At 42.1% G+C, this 27,657-nt stretch overlaps 1 protein-coding gene across 6 annotated transcripts in view; it reads left to right on the forward strand.

Moving 5' to 3' along the window:
* Window positions 1–27,657, forward strand: part of WDPCP (WD repeat containing planar cell polarity effector) — a 210,854-nt gene that overhangs the window by 101,500 nt on the left and 81,697 nt on the right. For all 6 annotated transcript variants that reach the window (XM_081855533.1, XM_081855534.1, XM_081855532.1 and 3 more), the window contains exons 9-12: window positions 1,428–1,619; window positions 10,004–10,613; window positions 17,691–17,879; window positions 24,701–24,824. In XM_081855533.1, coding sequence (XP_081711659.1) covers window positions 1,428–1,619; window positions 10,004–10,613; window positions 17,691–17,879; window positions 24,701–24,824 — 1,115 coding nt within the window. The remainder of the gene's footprint in view (window positions 1–1,427; window positions 1,620–10,003; window positions 10,614–17,690; window positions 17,880–24,700; window positions 24,825–27,657) is intronic.

Consider the following 27,657-nt stretch of genomic DNA (forward strand, 5'->3'; position numbering starts at 1 on the left):
ATGTTGTGCAAAGCATCTGCAAACTTACCACTTAATTAAGACTCATACTCCTCAAATAGAATACATTTATGGACAAAACCCAGCTACTTCTATTAGGTTTTAGATTTTCAACGGGAGAGTTAAGCACAAGTTTAAATATATTGTTGTTGTGTGCTTACATAGCACCATCTGTGAACCGTGCGCTTTATAAAGTCTGGGTATGATAGCTTGCTACCCAGTGAAGCTTTCCATCTAGAATAGTCAAAGAGAAAATGGGAGGCATGGGAGAAGAATGGGTGTTTATGTCAAATTCATGATTATTTTCAATTATTTCTCCCACTGCCATCAGTTGAACTTAAACGCCTACGGTTGGCTAGATCTGGAGCTTCCATATTTTTCTGACCCTTGGGCACCTTTTCAAACCAGAGAAACACATGGACACTAAGTCCACAGCACAAGCTATTACATTATTACAACAGAATAATGTTGTAACTTGGGTTGGGGTAGGAGTGAGGAAGGCCCTCTGTGGCCACCAGGGACAGCCTCCATAGGCACTGTGTGCCCCACACAGATCATCCACCAAGGTGATCAAAGCTATCTCTGTTTCATAACTACCTGAAACTGGATTGATGTTCATAATTATATGAATTGATTTGCATTGTTTCCATAAAATTACCTAAGGCATAGTCTCATACAAGCAAAACCTCTTAAAGATATGTTTCCAACACTTAATTTTAAAAACAGAGCAACTTTTAAAAGTTTGTCAGGCAGCTTGCTCTGCAGTAAACCAGATAAACTTGGAGATACAAACTTTTTAAAAAATTATGGTGCCCATCAATAAAGAATTGTAATCAATGCTTCCATAATTCACATGTGATTTATAGAAATAATCATGCATGCAAATGAATTTTGCTGTGAACTCAAAATATATTGTTATAGTGGTAAGTATATATTTGTTCCTGTTTCACAGGTTATTATTACCAGTTCGTTATTAGTCCATATATTGCTTCTTTCCTCTAAAGCCAATGGATTGGTTTCTGTTCTGTAACACTCCTAATCCCCATAGCATGAGGTAGACAGTGGTATTTCTTTCTCTGATCCATCCTCACAATAGCACTGAGAAACCAGCAGTGCTGTTTCTATTTCATAGATAGGGAACTGAGACTGAAATCTAGTGATGACTTTCACCGATCTTCTCCAAGACAAGACCATATTGTCTGCTGTGTTACATTAATTCTGGAGAGTTTCTTCACTACTATTCTGGGCTATCACTGCAAGTGAAATCAAAGAATAGATGGGATTCAACTGGAAAAGGAAGTAGTGTCTTCATTGGACAAATCATAGTTTTACATACAGAATGATTTTGTGAGAACCTAGGTGTAGACAGCCTAAGTAACAAAAGTGTTGCTTTTCTAATTTCAGATGTGTCCTGCATTTTTTCCCCTCAGATATCTTATATAGATACGCCCGAGCTAGGCAATAGAAGAACAAAGCATCATCTGGCAATAAATAGCAAAGAAGATCGAGTTATATGCTGGTGGTTGACGGCAAAGGATGAAGTGTGGCCTTGGTCTCCTGGTTCCAGTGAAAGGGAGAGAGCCAACTTGCTGCTCTTGACCTATGAGCATGGCAGCTTGCAGGTAGACATTTTAAATTAAATCATGGTAATCTTCATGTTTAACAGTGTTACTGTGTGTTGGTTATTTACTTATTTATTTATTTGAAAATGGTTTTACCCAACATTTCATCCCAAAGCACTTCCAGAGTGGCCTACAGAAGATCAATAACACATGAGACAGCCACCTCAGGCTTACAGTCTAAAAAAACAATGCATAAAGGAAAAAGGATGAAAAGGGTGGAAAAACACAAGCAAACTCAGGTGTTGTGTGTGTGTGGTCATTTTAAATAAACACAACAATCAATTTACAACAACAGTGTCATTCTTTAAAACAGCAGAAGAAATGAAAGGAAAAAAGTTGAAAAAGTCTTAAATGACCAGTTTGAATTGATGTTAGGCTGAAGTATTCAAGTCCAATAATTTTTGTCTGGAAAGGGGTGCCATCTGGTGAGGGGGCAGCCAGCCCCAATATTTTCAATAAGGGGTCTGTGCCCCCCCCCCAAAATACTCTGCGGCAAACCTCTTATGCATGCTAAACATACTCAGCTCCTTCAATCGTTCCTCATGCAGCTTGGTTTCCAGACCCTTAATCATCTTGGTTGCCCTTCTCTGCCCACATTTCAACTTCTCAACATCCTTCCTAAATTGTGGTGCCCAGAATTGGACGCAGTATTCCAGATGTGGTCTAACCAAGGCAGAATAGAGTGGTACTATTAATTCCCCTGATCTGGATGCTATTCTTCTGTTGAAGTATTCAACAGCATTCGCTTTTTTGCTGCTGCTGCTGCTACTGCATCATCATCATATTATTGACTCATGTTAAGCTTGTGGTCCACCAGGATCCCTAGATCCTTTTCACATGTATTGCTAGTATGCCAAGTGTCCCCCACCCTATGTTTGTGCATCTGGTTCTTCCTGCCTAAGTGCAGAACCTGACATTTGTCCCCGTTTAAATTCATTTTGTTACCTTGCACCCAGTTCTCCAATCTGTTACGGTCATTTTTAATTTTGATTCTGTCTTTTGCGGCATTAGCTACCCCTCCCAGTTTGGTGTCACCTGCAAATTTGATGAGCATCCCCTCAATTCCTTCATCCAAGTCATTTATGAAGATGTTGAACAACAACAGGCCCATGACAGAACTCTGCGGCACCCCACTTGTCACTTTTCCCCAGGATGATGGGGAGCCAGTAATGAGTACTCTTTGGGTTCGGTCAGTCAACCAGCTACAAATCCACCTAACAGTTCCCTCGTTCAACCCACATTTTATGAGCTTCCTCACAAGAATGGGGGACTTTGTCAAAAGCCTTACTGAAATCAAGATACACTATGTCCACAGCATTCCAAGTTTGTAACTCCATCAAAAAAAGAAATGAGATTCATCTGGCATGACTTATTTTTGATAACTCATTCTGGGTCTTAGTAATCACAGTATTCTTTTCTAAGTGCTCACAGACCGACTGTTGAATTATCTGTTCTAGAACCTTTCCTGATATTGACGTCAAGCTCACAGATCAGTAGTGGGTCTCCCCCCCCCCTTCTGAAGATGGGGACAACATTTGCATGCCTCCAGTCTGCAGGGACCTCCACTGTTCTCTAAGAACTCTCAAACTTTATAGACAGAGGCTCTGAGATTACATCCACAAGCCCCTTTAGTATCCTTGGGTACCTCAGGCCCTAGAGATTCAAATTTATTTAAAGTAGCTAGATGTTCCCTTAGCACCTTGTTTCCTATCTTGGCCTACAGCTCCCTCCTTACATTGTTTATTCTGTTATCTCCAGGTTGGACACTGCTTTCAGGTGAAAACAAAGTAGCTTGTTCTTGTTTGTTCTTCCTCTTGTTCTTCATATGGATTGTCATCAAAAATGTCCCAATATGTCTTCTACCCAATTCAGGATGAAGGGCAGAGTCTCAAGAAATTTCGGCAGGGGGGAGAGCAGGCAGAGTCTTTGGGCCTATCAGCTGCATACAGCACACCAAAATGTTCACCTTTTAAGATTTATGTTGGGAACAGTGCAACTGTCAGCCATATTTCTACTGAGATAATGATTTTGAGAAGATCACAAGTCCTTAGGAATGAAAGATGACAGGAACCAGCTTAGTAGCTTCTGGTTCCCTACTAAGTTTCACTCAAGATAGTTGGTATCCGAACCCTGTAAAATGATGCCAGATTTAAATGAATAAAAACAACAGATTTCAAATAAAGTAAAATGAATAGAACCCACAATATCAACAAATTAGACTGTTCACAGAAATGGGAATACAGTGCATAAGCAATAAATTTGTAGGTAGAGCCTTAAATGTTTAAGCAATGAAGGAAAAAACAAATACACATTTCTTCAGGAGTGTATGTAGGAGTCTCCATGTATTGAAATTTTCACTCAGCATTTCTAATTAGTTTTTTTTACACAGTTTCATAGTGTGAAATTAAACTAGCAGTTTGCTAACATCTGTAAAGTAAATCAAACAGTTTTCTCATCTTAAAGACAGACAATTCAGTCACAGAGGGCTAATTTTTATGTTTCCTTTATTTTCCTTTTTATCTTTCTGGTAAGCCAATTTTCTGCTTAAAATCTAATGTTTAAAACTATTATTTCCTTCAGTATGGGGGCTTTATCCCTTCTTCTCTACTTCTATGCAAAATGATGCAATTATTTATGTGCTTCAAAGTGAGCAGAAAAGAGCAAGTACCTATTGAAATAAGAATCAGGATTATTATTTTGCATCCCAAACATAAGGTTACAAGGACTATACATAAGATAGCAAATGCTCTAATTGCAAAGATTAGTTAAGCTTTTAATGGTTCATCTTTTCTTTTTGTCTGGACTAAGGTTATATAGATAGTGCTCTTTTCTTGATTAGCTAGATCTGGCTGCTAAAATGGAAATGTGCAACAATTGTACGTAGCAATTTTTAAAGTAGAAAACCAATCTAATTATATTTTAATATTACTTTCTGCTACCATTACTGTTAATACACTAAAAAAAATTGCATCATGTCTGCTTAGTGCAGCTTATACACTACATGATCTAGGAGTCTTGGTTGACCACAAACTTGACATGAGCCAACAGGGTGACGCGGCAGCTAAAAAAGCCAATGCAATTCTGGGCTGCATCAATAGGAGTATAGCATCTAGATCAAGGGAAGTAATAGTGCCGCTGTATTCTGCTCTGGTCAGACCTCACCTGGAGTACTGTGTCCAGTTCTGGGCACCACAGTTCAAGAAGGACACTGACAAACTGGAACGTGTCCAGAGGAGGGCAACCAAAATGGTCAAAGGCCTGGAAACGATGCCTTATGAGGAACGGCTAAGGGAGCTGGGCATGTTTAGCCTGGAGAAGAGGAGGTTAAGGGGTGATATGATAGCCATGTTCAAATATATAAAAGGATGTCACATAGAGGGGGGAGAAAGGTTGTTTTCTGCTGCTCCAGAGAAGCGGACACGGAGCAATGGTTCCAAGCTACAAGAAAGAAGATTCCACCTAAACATTAGGAAGAACTTCCTGACAGTAAGAGCTGTTCGACAGTGGAATTTGCTGCCAAGGAGTGTGGTGGAGTCTCCTTCTTTGGAGGTCTTTAAGCAGAGGCTTGACAACCATATGTCAGGAGTGCTCTGATGGTGTTTCCTGCTTGGCAGGGGGTTGGACTTGATGGCCCTTGTGGTCTCTTCCAACTCTATGATTCTATGATTCCATGATGGGTAAGGCAGAGAAGTCCCTGCTCACATTACTTAAGAGTTAGAGTTCTGTCTGCAAGGGACCTTTCTGTGATGTCCATTTACTGCTGTGTACAAACTAAATAAGAATATGGATTTGGGGAGCAGACAATGAATGTCTCCCAACTCAGACAATTCAGGCAATCTCCTACTAGAAATGGGCAGGTCAATCTATTTTCAGTCAGTATCAGTTTTGCATGTGTTCATTCATTAGTCTGTTGAATTTTCTTAATTATTTTTATTCTGCATGAGAATTTGTTTTAAATACAGTAATGCATTTTATCATAAGATACATATTCAGATACATATATTATCCCAGTATTCATAATTCTAAGTTTTATCCTGAAATACATATTTTGTACTGTGCTTTGGTACTTTTTGAGAGGACAACTATTATCACAAATTTTAGAGAACTGTCAAATCTGAAGAATAAGTACATTCTCTTCTGCACATTTTTCTGGGAAGTGCACTGCAATTCATAGAAATCAAATTCCTCAAGCCTCCCCATCTCTTATACTCTTAGTTATAGGGAGCAGAATAGAACAGGCAGAGAGAACTATTCCACTCACTGTGTTTGAGAAGTATGGAGCTGCAGTGCAAAAAAATTCTCAACAAATCTAGAAGAGGCATCACCATTTGGAATGGAAACACTAATCCAGCTCAGAAAATACTGCTTTCTTATATGCAGTTGTGCCACTTGTTCCAGCTCTTACTTCAGAACATCCAGCTTCTTAAAGCATATTTTAGTTGTTTATGTTTTGCTCTTTAAGTTTGTTATCTGCCCTGGATGCTATTTTTAAGGAAAACGCTGGGGTGCAAATATTTTTAAATAAATAAATAGTTTTGAGGTGTTTCTTATTCTTGAAATGTTGATCTGGCGACCTTGTTATGAAATGAAAAGTGATGCTGTGTAGAAAAAGCAGATGAAGTTTAACTTTTTTCTCTCATTACCATCATCTTGCAATATTCTGCGGAAAAGGTGTGTTGTGCCCTTATTGCAGTTTTCAAAGAATGGATGTCGCCATTCTCCTTCCATTATTACACTGTCTCAAACTCATCAGGTATAACTGCGGGAAAATGTTTTTCTCAAAGTCTTTCTCTCCATACACAAATATGAACAGCTGTATGCCCACTTTTTATGATTGATTTTATTTATTTTTACTCTTCTTTTTGAAGAAAGCTCTAACTGCTCTGTTACCTATTTGTCTACTACCAGTGTGTCTCCAGAGCCTCCCCCCCCCCGAGACTAATTTGCAGTAGTGTTCTTTGACAAATAGTCAGAAAGCATGACTGCTTTCAGTAACATGATTGTTTTCCCTTTCCCAAACTATACTTTTTGATATCTTTTGCACAATTCAGTTATTATAACTTTCCCATGGTTGTTTCAGTCTAACTTTGTTAGCCTTATGGGTCACTGAACCTACATTTCTTCATCTATTATTCTGTAGTTGTTTGTTCTGAATCTACTGACATGAGCAGGAAATCCCAGTGTTTTTGTTGTTCATTAAATTTTTTGGCCTACTAATTTTTAGCCTACTATACAGATACCAGTGTGGTATATGAAAACATGAAATAAAACTGGCAATACAGTAAATCAAAATAATAAAAAGAAAATCAGAATGGACAAACAGGGGCCCAGTTTCAGAATGTTGCGCTCTTAATTTTTACAGAATTCATTCTTATTAACCAATAGGATATTGTTGTTTACATAGTCACTTTTTATAACATAGGTCAGAGCTGAGTTAAGAGCTGCTATAAAAGGCTCATTTGCTTCATTTCAACTTTATCTACTTGATTGAGAAACTGCTGCCTTGGAGTGCCTCCCCGACTGAATTTTCCATTCAACCTGGTCATTAGAAGAATTAAGAATTGGTAGCTGTTTGTTTGTTTTTCTCTTGCCTGCTCTACACATCTCTTTTTCCTTTTGTGTCATGTATTTTAGATTATAATGATGTGGGTAGGGATTATCTTGTCTTTAATCCGTGTACACTGGGGTTTGCCAGCCTGGCACCTGTGGGCACCATGGCATCCACAATGGCCTTCATTGGCACCCAGAAACAGAGGACCCAGGCTCTGACCTTTCTTTAGCCCATCTAGAAAAAAGTTAGAAAGCAAAATGTGCAGGTACACTTCTAAGCAACTTCTTTTAAATGAAGCAGCCTGGTGGCTCCTGCCTGTCAGTGTTTTTAGCCCTTGAGTGAAGTCAGAGCTGTGGTTGATAAGAACTGTTTGGATACCAGGCAAGAGGAATCTCTGGGATCCTAAGGAGGGGCTGTTTTCCTTCTCCCCTTTAGTGTACTTTTCCTGCTTCTGCCTTACTTTCTAGCCCTTAGATCCACCAGTTTGCTTCTCTGTTTATTTTATTTTGCTGCTGCCAACAGCATGGAGCAGCTGGCAGGCATACAGTTAATAATAATAATAATAATAATAATAATAATAATAATAATGAAATCTGTGTTCTGGGTAGGGGAAGAAGCATGGGAATCAGCTGTCACAAATTTGCTGCCTACCAGCCATGTGTAAAAGTCACAAACTGCTGCTTGAGAAACTTTTTGAAAATGTGGGGTTATGGTAAGAAACGCAGAAATCCTCCCTTTGCAGCTGTGTGTATTTTGCTGCATGCTGGCACATGGAAGAGCCAGCTGCTTGGGAGACCCCACAGTTAATGTCAGGATCTGGGCAGAGGAGGAATGATGGAGACTGCCTCCCCAGACCCACCATCTCCCAGAACCCGGCAAGCCTTAAAAGTAGGAGAGCAGAGAGCTCAAAGACAGAGGGCACTAAGCAGCACCCATGGAGATGATGATGAGGAATGAGGAAGTGGGGGGAGGGTGGAGATTCACCATTATCCAAGAGGCTGTGTTCCAAGCCTCTTTCTGTAAATATTGAATCAAAAGCAGATGGTAAGAATTTTTTTTGTCTTTGTACGATCCTGGCAACCGGCTGTAGGAGTTGCTTACAGCTGCCTGACAGTTAAATCTATATGTGCCACAGAGAGAAAGAGAGAAGAGATGGGGCTTGTCCACACTTCTGCTTCTCCCACCACTTTCTCCTGCGGAAACCAGCTGTTTACTTCTAAAGGAGAACAAACATCAATCTGGTTTTCTGCAGACCCATGTCTAGAAAGCATGGGGAAAGTAGAACTGTGAATGAGCCCATGGCAAGCCTTTTTTGTTTCTCCTGCATATCCTACAGCAGGGACTGTTCCAAAGCTGTTTTGGGGGCAGAGCCCAATGCATAAGCACGAAGATGATCTTCATAACAAAGATAACCTTTTCCTGCTTGTTTCCAACTTGTTTCTTTTTCCTGATGGGTCCCAAGTTGAGTTTTGGTGGAGAGAGGCATTGCAGAGTCATCATTATTGCCATCACCTTTTCCTTCCTGGCTCACAGCAGGGATTGTTCCCAAGTTTTTTGTCAGGGGGGCGAGAAGCACAGTGCAAAGGCAATCATTATTATGATCATTTCCTCATACACCCCTAATTTTGAGAGGCTTGTAGATGACATTCAGACTCAAACATCACACCAGTTGGGACTGGTATTGTTCAACCAGTACTCTGGTGAGTTTTTCATGTATTTGATTTATATTTTCCTTGTATTTCTATTATTTTTTATTCCACAAAGATAGTTTTTTTAAAAAAAAAATACTTGCCATCCAGCATTAAGTATGTTTTTATATTTGTCACTATGCATGTATATGGCTGTCTGTAGTAATTCAAAATTATTCTTGGATTCAGCTTTCTTCTGTTTTCTAGCTCCAATCCACAGCAGCATAGCAGTGGCAGATAACTGAGACTTAGCATTGTCTGGGGGAAAATAAAGTTTTTCAAACATTCTTGTTATCGAACAATAACAAAAATGAATTGATGTTTTCATATTTGAACCATTTTATGTTCCAGTCCCTTTTCTTATTCTGTTCTTTTGGAGGTGGCAGCCATTTTGTGTTAGGCCACACCCGGGCAGCAGCCATTCCCTGATTGGTGCCTTGGCACCTTCTCAAAATTCCAAATGCACCCTTAGACCCAAATAGGTTGGTGACCATTAGTGAACACAGTGCTTCTGCTTCCTAAATTTTAGATATTTTATGAATGATAATAATAATCGTGGGTGATATCTAATCTTAATCAATCTCAGAATAGACCCATTGAAATCAAGTAACTTAACCTCATTAATTTAAGTCAGCAGACTCTGACAATGACTTAGTCAGATATCACTCAATAACTTCAGTCTTTTATATGCTTACACAAAAGTCAGAATGTCAAAACCACATAAAATACCATTTTCTAAGAATATTAAAGTCCATCTACATAATTTTATAGTTGGCTGCACGATACTCTCCAAAATCAAGAATAGATATGATATGGCCTGAGAATTCAAGGATTAAGTTACATAACTGATTGATATTTTTGATTTGGTAACAAATACAGTCTGAGTGGTCCATATTTTCATTAGATCAAAGCTTCTGTCTCGACAATGTTCTACAAGGCTAATAATGAACAAATATTGGAAAGGACTGAAAGGCAACAATAGATTTTATTACTTACAATAATTTTATCATCTGCCATGTGAATGGGTCCTATGGTAAAGCAAATAATAGACTTCCATTATTAGAATTTATTAGCATTAGATTGATTAAATCCATTCAGAGCTAAACTAAATTGTTTTGAAATTGGGTGTGTGTGTTGTTTTACAGATTCTGAGTTACATACGTACCAATGGGGATCCACTTGATGCCGGCTTTAGCTCATGTAATCCTTATCAGATTCATACTGTAGAACACGCTTTCAATGCAGACCACGAGCCCATGGCTGACAGCTGCGTCTATGAGTACGTTAAGAATAAAGTTCAGTGTGTGGCAGTCACTAAAATACCACTGCTATCAAAGGCCATCAGCTGCTGCCGGAACATTACAGAAGACAAACTTGTTCTGGGGTGTGAAGATTCTTCAATAGTCCTCTATGAAGCCTACCGTCAAGTAACTTTATCAGCAGAGGCAGAACTATTGCCTGTCTTAATGTGTTGCCACCCCAGTGAAGCCATAGTCCTGGTCGGTAGTTCACAAGGGGAGCTTCAGCTGTTTGACATGGCACTATCTCCAATTAAAATGCAGGTTTTAGCTGAAGACTTCTCAACCAAATCAACTTTGCAGTTCAGTGAACATTTTGATGTATCCAGCAGCCTCATCCAGATCCAGTGGGCTGCTCCTAAAGTTTCATGTCCAAGTATGGATGATGTAGATATCCATGATCTTCTCTTACTTAGGTTTGACAAAGGACCTCTTGGAGTGCTGCATTTTAAAGTTGGTAAGTTGATGCACTGTTTGTGGCAGAAGGGATTATGTTCTATAATTAACTGGTGCTGTTTCATAGTGAATCCACAGGAAAGGGATTTCTACGTTTTTCAAGCAGTTCAAATTGCAAATAGTGTAAATAATGATATTTTGTTATTTTATTATATTTATATACTCTGCTCATTCCGTCATAAAACCCAAGACAGTGTACATGTAGCACCCATCCGTGTGTAGGGAGTACCATGAGTATTTGCAGGGGCCAGACCCTGAGTGCAGTGAGGAGTTGCAGAACCAGGCCCTTGCTGTGTTTGTCTTGGAGTCGAGGGTGGCCTGGCTGGTGTGGCCAAGACAGGAGATGTGCAGCACCTGGAGGCAAACCCAAGAGGAGTATATAAGGCCAGCATCTCCCCCTGGTTCTTGGCCACAGCAACATGGTTTATACCCTGCTGTTGCCAGTTCCTGCTTTTGCTTCTGATTCTGCTTCAGTTCCTGATCCAGCTTCAGTTATCCTGGCCTTGCTCCAGTTTCTTCTCCTTTACCAGTTTCTGTTTCTGCATTCCAGCCTCATCGAGTTTCCGTCCCCCATTGAACTACTATCATTGTTACCATCCGACCCAGAATGTTCACTAACCAGACCCAAACCTGCTTAGTTTCTGCAAATACGTGGTCTAATGTGCCTCTAGACCATACCCATTTTCTGTTCTATTATTTGTCCAAATACATTTTTTAAAACTAAATCTAACATTTATGCTTTTCAAAAGATGAAAGAGTGAGATATTAGAGGAAACAGTCATGCACATCAGCATAGGAAATAATTGAAGTCTGTTCACATTGCAACTTCAATTAGATGCATAGACACATTCCAATTGCAAATTAACTATCAACAATTTACAATCAAACATAGGTGCAGATTTAGTCATATATATATATATTGTAAATTGTCCTTGTTACCCAATAAATCTATTAAATAGAGGGGGGGGGAACCCTTCTAGATATCCTGAGACATTTTGTCCAGTAGTGTGTTTAATAGTTGCAGACATCTACATGGAATTATATAATTAAAACAATTATTTGATGTATTCATACATGTTGTCTATTTTTAAATGCCTCTAAATTACCCAGTTACCTGTCAAAACAGAAGGCACTCTGCCTCCATATACCTTGTTCTCCACAGTTCTCCCCTGTGGCTTCTACTCACAACAGCTTTCCAGAAAGCACAGCTTTCCTTTTCCTATCTCTCGCACATTTGTGTTTTTTCTGAGACAAACAGGCTCTCAGCACAGGGATTTAGAGGCCTTTCTGCTAATTGCCAGCTTGTAAACTTAATTGGACTGTCTCCCTGGGTACTGTTCCTAAATCAATTAGGCAGTGAGTTGGCTGTCACCTTTTTTTTTACCAAAGTAGGTCACTTGGAAGTGTACCACCCAAGAGAAGTCAAGAACCCAAATGGGAAGATGCTTACCTCCATGGTTAAAAGTTATCACACATTAAAATTTGTTGTGTGGGTTTCCATCAAATCAGTACTGTGTTTGAGATATTGTTGCCCTGACTCATCTTGTTCATTAGATAATATACAGTATTAAAATATCCTCCAAAATATAGAATCATAGAATAGAATAGAATAGAATAGAATAGAATAGAATAGAATAGAATCATAGAGTTGGAAGAGACCACAAGGGCCATCAAGTCCAACCCCCTGCCAAGCAGGAAACACCATCAGAGCACTCCTGACATATGGTTGTCAAGCCTCTGCTTAAAGACCTCCAAAGAAGGAGACTCCACCACACTCCTTGGCAGCAAATTCCACTGTCGAACAGCTCTTACTGTCAGGAAGTTCTTCCTAATGTTTAGGTGGAATCTTCTTTCTTGTAGCTTGGAACCATTGCTCCGTGTCCGCTTCTCTGGAGCAGCAGAAAACAACCTTTCTCCCTCCTCTATGTGACATCCTTTTATATATTTGAACATGGCTATCATATCACCCCTTAACCTCCTCTTCTCCAGGCTAAACATGCCCAGCTCCCTTAGCCGTTCCTCATAAGGCATCGTTTCCAGGCCTTTGACCATTTTGGTTGCCCTCCTCTGGACACGTTCCAGTTTGTCAGTGTCCTTCTTGAACTGTGGTGCCCAGAACTGGACACAGTACTCCAGGTGAGGTCTGACCAGAGCAGAATACAGCGGCACTATTACTTCCCTTGATCTAGATGCAATACTCCTATTGATGCAGCCCAGAATTGCATTGGCTTTTTTAGCTGCCGCGTCACACTGTTGGCTCATGTCAAGTTTGTGGTCAACCAAGACTCCTAGATCCTTTTCACATGTACTGCTCTCAAGCCAGGTGTCACCCATCTTGTATTTGTGCCTCTCATTTTTTTTGCCCAAGTGCAATACTTTACATTTCTCCCTGTTAAAATTCATCTTGTTTGTTTTGGCCCAGTCTGCTGTCAAGGTCGTTTTGAAGTGTGATCCTGTCCTTTGGGGTGTTAGCCACCCCTCCCAGTTTGGTGTCATCTGCAAATTTGATCAGGATGCCCTTGAGTCCATCATCCAAGTCGTTGATAAAGATGTTGAATAAGACCGGGCCCAAGACAGAACCCTGTGGCACCCCACTAGTCACTCTTCTCCAGGAGGAAGAGGAACCATTGATGAGCACCCTTTGGGTTCGGTCAGACAGCCAGTTACAAATCCACTGAGTGGTAGCATAGTCAAGTCCGCATTTTACCAGCTTCTTTACAAGAATATCATGGGGCACCTTGTCAAATGCCTTGCTGAAATCAAGGTAGGCTACATCCACTGCGTTCCCTTCATCTACCAGGCTTGTAATTCTGTCAAAAAACGAGATCAGGTTAGTCTGACATGACTTATTTTTCAGAAATCCATGCTGACTATTGGTGATCACAGTATTCCTTTCTAGGTGCTCACAGACTGTTTGCTTAATGATCTGCTCCAGAATCTTCCCTGGTATTGATGTCAGACTGACTGGGCAGTAATTATTTGGGTCCTCTCTTTTCCCCTTTTTGAAAATAGGGACAACATTTGCCCTCCTCCAGTCTGCCGGGACTTCGCCTGTTCTCCAGGAATTCTCAAAGATGACTGCCAGTGGTTCTGAGATCACATCTGCCAGTTCTTTTAATACTCTTGGATGCAGTTCATCTGGCCCTGGAGACTTGAATACATCTAAACTAGCCAAGTATTCTTGTACTATCTCCTTAGTTATTCTGGGCTGTGTTTCCTTTGCTGAATCATTTGCTCCAAATTCTTCAGGTCGGGCATTGTTTTCTTTATCGGAGAAGACTGAGGCAAAGAAGGCATTAAGGAGTTCAGCCCTTTCTGTGTCCCCTGTTTGCATTTCACCATCTTCTCCTCTGAGTGACCCCACTGTTTCTTTGTTCTTCCTTTTGCTACGAACATACCCATAAAAGCCTTTTTTGTTGCTTTTAACCTCTCTAGCAAGCCTGAGTTCATTGTGTGCTTTAGCTTTTCTGACTTTGTGTCTACACGTGCTGGCTATTTGTTTGAATTCCTCTTTGGTGGTTTCCCCCCTTTTCCATTTTTTGTACACATCCTTTTTTAATCTTAACTCAGTTAAAAGTTCTTTAGATAGCCACCCTGGCTTCTTTAGGCACCTTCCATGTTTCCGTCTCATTGGTATTGCCTGAAGTTGTTCTTTTACTATCTCCCTCTTAACAAACTCCCAGCCATCATGAACTGCCTTTCCTTTTAGTATTACTGTCCATGGGATCTCACCCAGCACTTCCCTAAGTTTTATGAAGTCGGCTTTCTTAAAGTCCAGAAATTGAGTCCTAGTATGCTTGGCTGCTCCTTTCCGCTGTAGAGTAAACTTCAGAAGAGCATGATCACTCGCGCCTAATGATCCTTCCACTTCTACCCCACTAACCAGGTCATCAACATTGGTTAGGACCAGATCTAAAATGGCTGTTCCTCTTGTTGCTTCTCCCACTTTCTGGACAACGAAGTTGTCTGCAAGGCTAGTGAGGAATCTGTTTGACCTTATGCTCTTGGCTGAGTTTGACATCCAGCAAATATCCGGGTAATTGAAGTCCCCCATTACTACTATCTCCCTTCCTTTTGCATGCTTGGCCATCTGTTCCAGGAAGGCATCATCTATGTCCTCCGTTTGGCTTGGGGATCTATAGTAAACTCCCACAATGAGGTCCCTGTTATTCTTCTCTCCCTTAATTTTGACCCATATGCTCTCACTTTGGCTTTGAGGTTCTAAATCTTGGATCTCTTCACAGGTATACACATCCCTGACATATAACGCCACTCCTCCTCCTTTCTTGTCTGGTCTGTTTCTCTGAAATAGATTGTATCCCTCCATTATTACATTCCAGTCGTGGGACTTATCCCACCAGGTTTCAGTGATGCCTATTATGTCATATTTAGTTTGCTGTACCAAGAGCTCAAGCTCATCTTGTTTATTTCCCATGCTTTGCGCATTAGTGTACAGACATTGAAGTCCATTAATCATTCCCCCGTGTCTCTTATTTAAGGATTTTTTCCTCCCACCACTAGGTCTGCGTGCTGTTTGCTCCATTTGGTCTATAACATTTTGATGATCATCTTCATCAATTGATAGACTCCTACCTTCAGGAGCACTGTCTCCCTCCCCCACGTTAGTCAGTTTAAAGCCCTCCTGATGAGGTTTCTGAGATTTTTGGCAAAACATTCCTCCCAACCGTTGTGAGGTGCAGCCCATCGCTTGCCAGAAGTCCATCTTCAAGAAACTGCAGTCCGTGATCTAAGAATCCAAACCGTTCCTGTTTACACCATTTGCGAAGCCAGCTGTTCACTTCCACTATTTTTCCCTCTCTCCCTGGGCCACGTCGTTCAACTGGGAGGACAGATGAGATGACAATTTGTGCATTTAATTGCTTCAATTTCCTGCCCAGAGCCTCATAGTCTCTTTTGATCTTCTGGAGGCTATTGCTTGCAGTGTCACTGGTTCCCATATGAACCAAGAGGAAGGGGTATTTGTCAGTGGGTTTTATGATTCCTTGCAGTCGTTCAGTTACATCTTGGATCTTAGCCCCGGGGAGACAGCACACTTCCCGAGACATCTTGTCAGGCCCACAGATCACTGCTTCTGTTCCCCTCAGTAGGGAATCCCCTATCACCACTACACGCCTCCTCTTAGGTTTGGTCGGGGTTCTTCCGCGAGCTGTCCGTTCCAAGGTCGCCTGCACATTCCCTGAGGACTGACTTTGCTGCTCGTCTTCATATACCTGATCGACTGTAACGAGGGAGAGATCCTCAAATGGAGTCTGCTCTTTGTCTTCCATGCTAGGGGAGAGGACCTCAAAGCGATTGTGTATTTCTAAACAATCAGAGCGAACCCTGGGCCTCCTACTTCTTTGAGTCACGTTTCTCCATATATCTGGCTCCTGTGTTGGTGAACTAGCCTCCTTCTCAGGGGAGTCCCCTGTCTCCTCCTTGGTGGAGACGGTGTGCTCTGTTGCTTCCAAGAAGAGCTCCAGCTCTCTAATTCTTTGGAGCGTAGCCACACGTTCCTCCAGTTGCTGGACTTTGTCTTTTAAGAGGGCAATCAACATGCAATTGCTGCAGGTAAAGCGGCCTGCAACCTTTGGCAAGATGGCAAACATTGTGCAGGAACCGCAGGCGACTGCAGCTGTTCCCTCACTCTCCATCTTGAGAACGTGTCATTGGGGGTGGCTACAGCGGTCCTCCATCATAAGAAGCGTGCAGACAGGACAAATAACTCCCCCCCCAAAAAAAACCCTAGGTCTCCCCCAACAAACGTTTGAGACTAGCTCCCCTAAATCTAAAGATGGATCAAACTGTGCGCGCCGCTAGGCTAATCACCTGCCTCAACAGAAACCCTGCCCCCTCTGACCTTTGCACAGGGAGAGCAGCTAATCAGCCACAAGAAACACACACACAAGAAACACCTTTTTCCTCCTTCTTCAGCTGCTGCCCTGCAAGCTCATAGCATTTGGATGTTTTTTCTCTTGACCTTTTTATGCATAGTTTAATAGCTTTGGTAGCTAAAACTAATATAACTCTAGATCTAATTAAATGTAATGATTATTTAAGAAGCATGTGTAACAGAGACTTGGTTGGATGAAACAGATGGGCCTGTTCTTGCCACTGCTTGTCCACCAGGTATCTCTTATGCACAGCAACCCAGGTCATTTGGGCGGGGAGAGGGGGTTGTAGCGATTTTTAGGAAGTCATTAGCTTGCACCAGGCGTCCTGTTGGGAAGACCCAGTTTTCTGAGTGCATGTTCTGGAAGTTGGATAATAGGGCCAGTACAGGATTCCTTTTGGTGTACTGACCTCCCTGCTGCACCAAGGATTCCCTGCCCAAGTTGCTTCAGGTCATGGCAGATGCTCTCCTGGAGACACCTAGTTTGGTTGTCCTAGGAGATTTTAACATCCATGCCAACACAACCTTACAAGGGACTGCTTGGGAAAGCATGGCCTCCATGGGGCTTTCCCTGAATAAGTTTAGCCCAACTCATAGTCATGGACATGCCTTAGACCTGGTGTTCACATCTACGGATGTCTGTGATCTGACACTAAGTAAAAGTGAAACAAAAGAAGTCCCATGAACAGATCACTTCCCGGTGCAACTGGACTTCTCCGCGACCCTTCCCCTCTGCAGGGAGGTGGGCCGATTCGGATGGTCTGCCCCTGCCATTTAATGGATCCAAATGGTTTCCAGAGAGTGGTAAGGGATGTTTTATCACAAGTTGATGGCCTTTCAGCTGATTCCCTGGTGGCCTGCTGGAATGCGGAGTTAAACTGGGCTATTGACTGTCTGGCTCCAAAGTGCCCTCTCGGATTGCATGGAGCCTGGACAGCCCCATGGTTTTCCCCAGAGCTGAGGGCGATGAAACGGAGCTGAGGGAGATGCATTTATATACTGCCTCTTACACCCAAGGCAGTTTACAGTTTTGTCACAGAGGGATAGGTGAAATTCAAGAGTCCTGCATTAGCTGAGCAAAAGGGCTTTATTCTAGCACAAAGCCACCAATGGATACAATCTTTAATGTCTGCCACTGTTGGAAAGCACTAACTTTGTCCACAATTGTGGTGTTTCCTCTGACAGGTGTCATCCCAAGAGGCCAGCTTGGCCTTGTAGAAATCATCCAGGAGTATATTCATCAGAATGAGATACATGAGGCAATTAATATCCTGAGCAGCATGAACTGGAACATAATGGGCCATCAATGCTATATAAGCCTAAGTGCCATACTAAACTATCTTCTCAGACAAAAGCTGAATCTTACAAGAGAAGGTACATTTTTCTGCATATCATAAATATGAGTAGCTGAATCATGAAAATAATAGCAGACATTGAACAGATGACTTTAGTCTTAACTTGTTATGGTCAGAGTTATATTTGTACTTGTGTTAAAATGAAGTTGTGTGCAAACAGAAGATGTTCAGTATCATATATCAATTTACTCTTGTTTAAGAAAGACGGGCACCAAACTTATCATTTCAACTGAAATAGTAGTTGAAATGTTCCATTCTGTTTCGTACTGTTATCAGTGGTGTGTATGCATGGACATTACTTTCCTCTTCGTGAATCAAAAACCTCATTTGGGGTGACTTTTTCTTAAGATAACTGTTAATAATTTGCATTTATTCAGTGGTGATTGGTTAAAGAAATACATCAATCAGCTTTACGTGTTACCTGTTGTATACCCTCATACTTCTTTCCTCCTCTTGCTGTATCTCCCCTGTTGCCTACAGTGATGTCTGAAAGCTCCCTACATTGACAGATCAATTCAAGGCTCAGGCTCATCTCTGCTTGATCCTGGTGGGATGGTTCTCCAATGAATAGCTGTGTGTGTGTTAGAACTGTGCTATTCCCAGGATTTAGATAGGAGGAAAACTAAGCAGGAAAACTTCATGCCATGACTCAGCATGGAGGTGCAGCTGGGCACCAAGCTTGCCTTTGTGGTAAGAAGGGGGTGTAGGATATGGGGAACAGCAGATATTAGAACATTTGCTTGCTGCCCAAACCTGCCCCCAGGCCATCAGGCCGAGGCAGGCAATCCCCAACACTGCAGTGTGAGATGCAGGACTGATTACCTATGTTTAATATTCCAGCAGACAAGGTCAAAATCTCCTCTTGGAAAACTTCTGAAAGTACACAGTGGGAAAGTGGAAGATGGCGGGGATGGGTGGGAGGGAGAGGCTTTTCACGAAATTTTGTTTTAAAATATGTGTATTATATATAGCTGTCTTGTTGAGTTCTTCCCTACATGCAACCCTGCTAATTCTGCTTTACAGTAGAGTTTTATGCCATCCAGGATTTATCCTATACAAGCCTAACAAAACCTGTCATGGTAATTTGCTTTCTTTTTATTAGAGGAACCCAGACAGCCCTTTCATTTGTAATGATTTGACGGTTATCTTTGAGATCTTCATTTCTGCCGTCAACATCAAGCTGTGCTATCTAATGAATCTGTAACTGTGCTAATACTTACTCGTATTCCATGTGGGCCATAGCATTTCAGAAGTGCAAAACATGCTGTAAGGAAAACAGCAACAGCAAGAGAGCATGCCTCCCCCCCCCCCAATAACCTACTGTATTAAATTTTAATCAAAATTGATTGGTGCTTTTGAAGGGAAACACCTTCAAAGTTCAGCTTATCTCACTGTCTAGATTCAAGATACTGCAAAACCTCATTTCCTAACAGGTTGCCAATGCTCATAACACTGGACTATTAGAGCCTTCAGTGCTATCAAATCTTATAAAATAAAATGTACCTATGCTTAGAACTAAACGATAATTATCACTGAATACCGAATTGGTTAGTTCAAACAGACATTTATGGCAGCATATCAGAGAGAGAAATTTCCCTACAGGTCAAACACCTTTAAAGCACTTGAAAACTTTGATTAACTAAAATTCAGTTTGCCCATCTGCCTTGAAAGGAGCGTCTGTATCTCAAATCAAATTGTATCTGCAGCTAAAGGAAGAGAGGGATTTCTATCAATTATACTTTGCTTCTAGATGACAACAGAATTTTATTCCCTTTTTTGCGCTCACCTAGCAGTCATCTATGTTGTTTAACATCTACATCAGAGCTTTCCAAACTGTGTGTCCTGACGTGTTAGCGTGTAAGCTGCAGTGTGTAGGTGTGTCGTGCAAATGCTCCCTGCTCTCCTCCCAGGGCTGGAAAGGGGTTAGTTTAACCTCTGGTTTGCTAGTAAAACTGAATTACTGTGTTGTGAAATGATGCAAGTCTAAAAAGTGTGCCACCAACATGAAAGTTTGGAAAGCTCCGATCTACATGAAACCACTGAGTGGAGCCAGGTTGCTCACCATAAGAAGACAGTTTGAGCATATTACACTAGCTGCCAATTAGTTTCTGGGCTCAATTTAAAGTGCTGGTTTTGACGGATAAATGTTGCTGAACTTCGCTCGGTTATTGCTTTTGTCGGACCTGCCGAAGCATTTTGGGGGGTATTTTTTACTGCTTTTGTTGAGCCAATCTCGTGGAATTTGCTTGGGACGTAGAACAGCTGACAGGCGCTGTTTCAACCCAGGGTGGCTGGAAAAAAGCTTTTATCGGACGCCCCGATCAATTGGCAGTGGGTGAGTCCATCACTGTGCGTGGGGAGCAGGGCATTTGAGGGGAGTGCTGTCTCAATTGCCGCTCTCGCTTTACAACTTTGCCGCCCTTGTGGCGAAAAAGCTTCCGGGTTTCTCCATTCCCGGCCATCTCCCCCTCTCAGCTTCCCCTGCCTGAACTGCTCCCTTCAACATTGCCCTCGCGGCTTGATAATCGGCTTCCCTTCCCCCCCCCCAGCCATTTTCTACCTTTGCTTTCCCCTTTCTCTGTGCCGCGCTCTGCTGCGCTTAATGCTGTTGTTGGTTGCTTTCATTTGGATATTTCCTCCACTTGTGTTCAAGCTGTCTCCCAGCTTGTTTCCTCGCCCTAAGCTGTGGAGTATACCAGGAGGCCAAACGGGCTCCATGAAGTGAGAGAGGGTGCTTAGGAACAATTGTGTCAACAGCTCAAGCCATTTGGATGTTTCAGAGATCGGCCAGGACTTTGACAAGGGTGCCAGTCATATCAGCCAGAGGGAAACCCAGAGCTGTTTGGAATCCCACTGGATCCATCAGCCTCTGTGAAGGGGAGAAGATGCTGACAGCCTAAATCTCAACAGGAAGTGATCTGACCATGACAAGGGACAGGTGTCAATGTCCCTCACTTTCAAATCAACCTCTTCCTGCCCAGTTGAGAAAGAAAGGTCCAGAGTGTGGACTACCATGTGCGTTGGACCGGTGACATGTTGGGACAGCCCCATGGTTGTCATGGTGGTCATGAAGTCCTGAGCCGCCCCAGAGCCAGCTGCCTTGGCATGGATGTTGAAGTCTCCCAGAACCAGTAGTCTGGGAGCCCTCAACACCGCCTTCGAAACCAGCTCTGTCAGCTCAGGCAGGGACACTGCTGGGCAGCAAGGCAGGCAGTAAACCAGCAGAATCCCTAATCTGTCCCAACTCCCCAGTGCCAGGAATGCACGCTCTTGATTCCCTCCCAACTGGACAGAGAGCCTGGAGAGAATCTCTATAGCCCACAGCAACTCCCCCTATAACCGCCCTGAGACCTGTGGGTATAGGACAGTATATAAATTCAATAAACAATAAATAAACAATAACAACCTGTTTCTGGACAATTGCACATAATTTGTCAGCTGTATGTGCATCTGGTGTTTAAATGCTTTTTGTCATCAATATTATAAATATGGTAAACCCCCTTTGATGGCTCCTTTACCAATTCCTCCTCTTTGTTCTCTGCCCATTTAGGGGAAGGAAAGTTTTATATAGGAAACCGTTTGGGAGGACCAGGAAAGTGATTGTTTTCAAATGTCAGCGGAGCTCCTTGGTGAAACTGACAATGCAGAGGGAGGAAAGACATTATTATTATTATCATCATCATTAATAAATCTGTTAGTCACTTTATCTTGCCTAAGGCAACCCAAAGTGACTTACAACCAAACAAAAACAAAAAAAACCCCATGGATACATTAAAAACAGGGGAAGGAAATATATTTAAAATGCCCAATCTACTTCTAAACAGCTACAGATAATAAAAGGCCATACCAATTTCACTAATATCTGGAATCTTCCAACTCCCTTCACTTCACCTCAGTCTGGAGGAAGCATCCAAGCAATGCATGATGCCACAGCTGTCTGAAGACTGCTACTGGCAGTGGCCTCCCACCCCTCTTCCCATTATCTGGGCAGAATGGTGACAGCGGCTGTTGTCTGTGTAAAAAGTAAGGCACAAGAGATTCAGTTCATTCCAGAAGCAGTACAATAAAATCTTAAGGCAAGTTCTTCCATCGCCTGTTGCCTCCATGGGGATGCTGATGACAGAACAGCACTAGTAAATATCAGTTGCAGGGGAGGCAATCAAAGCCCAAGAAGGGTAAATTTTTGAGAGCTAGGACAAAACTGGGGAGGGGGTAATCCCCAAGCTCTTCCAATGCCCCTTAAGGGGGAAGCAAATCCTAAAGCTTTCTCTTGCAATGGAAGCTAGGGAAACTTCATAGAATCATAGAATTGTAGAGTTGGAAGGAACCCCGAGAGTCATCTAGTCGAGCCCTCTGCAATGCAGGAATCCTGCTCACAGCCAGGGGCATAGCAAGGGGGCTGCAGTAGGTGCAGTTTGCCCTGGGTGTCCCCACTGAGGGTGTGTGTGACAAAATGGCAGGCGGCACTTACTGCGGGGTCTGCAGCACGCCCGAGCCACGCGTCTCTCCTGGGAGTGACGCGATGGCTTGAGCTCCCGCAGGCTCTGCCCTGCCCCAAACAGTCCACCCGTTGCCTCCCCCTCAGCTGTAGGGCGGCTGAGTGGGAGGAGGCAGGCAGACTCCTCAGAGGCCCCATGGTGCCCCCATGGCAAGCTGGCCCCACCCCCGGGTGCAGGGCACGTGTGTTGCCCCAGGCTGCCCACAGCTGTCCCTGGGTGGGCTCAAACCACCAACCTTCTTAACTGCCAGACGCACTGAAGCTTTGCACCATCTGTCCCTACCCTGTTCCCCCTGCACCCACCATTCGTCCTGTTCTTTGAAGGGGTGGAGATGATTTGGGTGTGTCTTCTTAAGATGTTCCTTTTTTCCATGAAAAGGATATCTGAGCACTGGTGCACTTAGCAATGTGTTAATTTAAAAAGCAAACAAACTGACATTGGTGAAACTGACAGGACTTTGCCAACACCAATTGACAGTTTCACTGCAGGGCAAGGGAAGGGCAGTAAAACAAATGAGTGATGGGCAGGCAGATAGAAAGGCAGGGCTACATTCCTAACCAACCACCACTTCGTACCTGGTGAGACAATAGCCCTATTTATCAGTTCACTTCTGAAAGCTTTATGCTGTTATTCCCAGCGACAGCAGCTCTAAATATCACTGCCCCACCAACCCCATGAAATGTGACAATAAGGAAATTGTAAGAATGCTGTATTTTGGAAATAATAATCTCAGGCATAAGTGAATGAGCAAATAGTGTTGTTACTGAAGGAAAGTCTAGTGTAGAAGGAAGGATCCCAAAATGGCATTATGCATGCAAGTGTTTATAATAAAGGGTTTATGGCAGGCATAGGCAAACTCCGGTCCTCCAGATGTTTAGGACTACAACTCCCATCATTGGGAATTGGTCCTGTTAACTAGGGATGATGGGAATTGGTCCTGTTAACTAGGGATGATGGGAATTGTAGTCCCAAACATCTGGAGGACCGGAGTTTGCCTATGCCTGGTTTATGGCCTGTCATTAATCCCAACACATTACATTCCTTATGTAACCTAAATATATTTTTGCCTAGTTATTTAAACTACTTGCAGGATAGCCCTGAGTGTACTGTAGGAACTCCCACCTTCCTCCAGATGGGGTGAAAGCCCCTGCTTTTATTAATGTTGTAGTTTTCATGCCACATTTTATTTTATTATTTTATTATTTTTATTGATTGCTTAATTTCTTTAACATATTTTATTAGTGTGTTATACCCGAAAAGATGGTCAATAAATAAATAGTGTGCTCTCAGTTTTATTTATTAAAATAAGATATTCATTGTTACTGTCAATAACCAGCATAATAGGTTTTATTTATTGAAATGAGTTATAGACCACTTCCCATCCAAGGATCCTGAAGTATTTTACAGAATAAAATTTCAATTTTTAAATGTTAAAAACTTTCAAACTATCAAATAAGTCTTAATATATACATAAAATTAAACCAGGTACCACCAATGAGCATTGTCAGGGATTATACACAATATCTAAAATGGACCAGTGAGCCTGAGTGAACGAATGCGTTTTTAAGTCTTTGTAAGCACCTTACTATGGGTGCCTCCCGCAAAGCAGTTATTTCTTCCATGGCCGGCAGCTGTGTGCAAACTAAAAGAGAACGGTTGTGGTGTAAAAACTTGAAATATTTATGGACAAGAGAAACATTCAATACTTTTAAAAAAATGTTACAAAGGAGAAGTTGCTGCTGATTGGGAAGGAAGTACTTTGGAATGTAGCAATTATATACTCTCATTAAGATAGCATTCTTCTGGTAGCTATGTTAAGTCACCCTGAATAATTCTGAAGGCAGAAAAGCAGTCCTGCTGTTGTCAATGCTCCTTGTAGAGGTGGTGAAATGTGTGTCGAGGTAAATTCCATTCCCCAGGGGCCATCACAGGAAAAGTTCTTCACCTGTTGACCTGTGGCACAATCGAGAAGCGTAAGAAAAGCCAGAGCTATGTTGCTACGAAGGACAAATAAGTAAACTGGAACTTGATATTTACAAGGAAGAACTTTGTTCATATTTTATCATGCCGATGAGTCATTATGGCCATATAGAAATAATTAGAGAACAGCCTCTGTTCTTTTGACAGCTGCTTTGTTGTTGTTCCAGATCATCATTGATCCTGCCTCAGTTGTTGTACATAGGTTTACTTTTCTACCACCTGTCACATTTTTTACTTCACCTTCTTGGCAATAATTCATTGTGCCTGTCTTTGAAAAACCTGACTGACTACAAACCAGAGCAGTTTCTTATAGGTGAAGGGGTTTCACTTGTTTCACTGCCGCTGTGTTTGAACTCCACAGCTCAGCTGGAGGCAAGCCTCGGAACCTTCTATGCACCAACAAGGCCTCTCTCTGAGACAACTGTGTTGGAATACAGGGACCAGATCAGCAGATATGCAAGAAGATTCTTCCACCATCTGCTCAGGTGAATGACAGCTTTAATTTTTTATTAACTTCAAATTAATTACCCATTTCAGTAACCTTGTCCTTTTAATGTGGTTAGCACATTTTCTTAAAAGATTGCCCTGGGGGGAAAGCATTTATTATCAGTTTTGTTTGTTTAGCTAGACTTTCCTTCTTATCAAGACATGCATTGTAGACAGTGCTTTTATTCTAGAAAAATTGTCCCAGAGTACCCACAGAAAAAAGCACTGATTGTAGATAAGGCACTGTTTTCATTTGTTTTGCTATAATCACATTTTAAAAGTGAATCTTTCCTCAGTTTTATAGAGAAGTGAGTGATTCTGTGGATATGCTCTGTATTTAGACTAAAAGATGTAACTGTTAGCAGGAGCTGAGTTTAATGGATACTAAAAATGTAAATTAGCATTGTGTGGCCTAATACAATTTTTCACACTGAACTTCTAAAATTGGTCAATTTTATTCCTCACTCTTTAAATTTAATGATTATATTATCTATGTTTCAGGTCTCAACCCCAACATTAAAATCAGTTTTCAAAACTGACCCCTTGTATTAGGCCACTTTCTTAATTTTATGGTTAATGTACCAAATGTACCATTTAGACGCAAGCAGGTGCAAAATGTGCATTCAACCTTGACATGTCTTTAAGATCTTTTAATAGAGACCCCAGAGCATTCCCATAAAGGGTTAACAGAGGCAAGGAACAACAGAGAGAAATAATTTAAGAAGCTTAAATATTCTAATTTCCCCTTTTAATATATTAATCTTGAAGGGATGTTAATTGGAACAGTTTTTCTTAAGCAACCCTAGCAACAGGCATTTATAGAGTTAAAGCCAGTCATTCAAGTTAACTGGTCTAAAGAGTACATAGGAACATACAGGAAAGGTGTGGAAGGGAGGGATAGTGGGGAAAGAATTCTGACCGAAAGAGAAGGCTGAACTGAAGAGTGATGAACACAGAGCAAAGGCGGAGCTAGCTGCTCTGGCACCTGGAGCGGCGCACATGCTGTGCCCACGGGGGTGCCAACTGGGGTGAGCGGCGAGTGTCCCGGGGGGGTGTGCCACGAGCGACAAGCAGCCCAGGGGGCATGCCGCCCGTGGTGAATGACGAGCATCCCAGGAGGGGTGGCATTGTCAAACCCCCCTCAGGGATGGCACCCAGGGCGGACCGCACTCACCACACACCCTTCCTCCGCCACTGACACAGAGTGGATTCAGTAACTCGCCAGAGGTTGCAAACACCAGGAGAATATCTTGGTAGTGTTTCTGTGTGGTATGGAGGTGCTTAGAAGCCATTTTCCAAGGAGGAAGAATGCAAGTTTGGGGGCACTGATAGGTTGTCTAGGAAGTTTGTAAAGGAGAAGGGGATGGGAGGGTTGAGGCTTCTTTTACGAAAGGGAAAGGAGAGGTGGCAACAGATAGATGGAAAAGATTCAAACCCAAGTAGGAATATTCTGGGACAGGGATCTTGCAAATGGGTGGTACCAGGTGGGTATGAGTAGTGGTCCTTAAGGTGAATCTTTGGCACAAAATAGAATGGTAAAAAGCAGAAAAGGTGGAGGAAAGAACCAGTGGAAAGGGAAATGTCTTCTAAAAGGTTGTAGAGAGCATAGAAAGAAAGGGGATTGAATGAATAAGAGTGAACAAAGAGGAGCTGACAGAGAGAAGTGGGAATGAGCAAGGAAGAGGAGAGGCGGGGGGAGAGATTGTCGGCAGCACTAAAAGGGGGGAGTGGGCTCTTTCCTTGGAGAAATTGGGAGACTAGTGAGGGAAGAAAGGGGTACAGGTAGTTAATGGACTTCGTAAGGCAGGCTTAAAGTACCTCTCCTCGTTTGTCTGTATAACATGAGATCAAGACCATTCGGTACCTCTTTGGCAACAAAAAGGGGGCAAGAGTTTAAAAGATTGCTGTCATCTGGGGCACAAAGCGTCCATTTTTATGATCAAGTTCCATTATTAAAGTAAAGCAAAGGCTATGATCCTGTCTTGGTGGCTCACTGGAATCAAAATGGATATAACAAATACCGGTACTTTAAGTAGTGCTAACTTGGTAGCAAACTGATGATCCAGACTTTTGCTAGCTTACCAGCAGGTAAAAATTGGCATTCAGCTGAAGGCAATAGCTGCTGCCCCCTTCATGGCAGAAGTCCCAGGGTCTGCTTTTGCAGTTTAGCAAGTGATATTCTGGAAAGTCAGAGACTGAGTTTGGGGATAATGCGTATACCAATGAAACGATAGCCGTGTGTCATGTAGACAGCATTTCTTAGAATGTGCTCAACCTGGCGATGGTGGCAGCTTCTCCTATTATCTCCCACGTCTTTTGAAACATCCTCCCGGTTCAGGTTACCCATAAGCTACCCATGTAAAAAATGATCAAAGCTAGGGAGATGTCATGACATCAACACAAGTGTGGAGAAGGATTACATAACATACTGAAGCATCAGTTAGCAAAAGTATGAGAAAAAAGACACGGACTTTATTTCCTTGTATTTTTATTTTTTTTATTTGTTGCATTTATATACCCCCTTTCAGTCAAGGCACACAGGAGGGGTCTGTCTGGAGCAGGCCCTGATGCTGTCTGTATAGGTTCACTGTAAACGAGTGAAACTTTTGATGTAATGTGCTCAATAGTTTGAAAGCATCTGTAGCCACTATTGTCCAGAGGTCTAAGGAAAAGCTGGTCCTACAACCATGAAAAAGTGCATTGAGTTCTTAATTTTTACTACCAAATGTTGATCTACATTTTAAAAACTGATGAGATCTCACACTTAACACAATAGGGATTTTTAGTAGAAGCAGCTACTCATCCCTAACCTTAGTTCCCTCTGCTTTGGTG

This window comes from Podarcis erhardii (assembly GCF_964252035.2).
Source record: "Podarcis erhardii genome assembly, chromosome: 3".
NCBI lineage: Eukaryota > Metazoa > Chordata > Lepidosauria > Squamata > Lacertidae > Podarcis > Podarcis erhardii.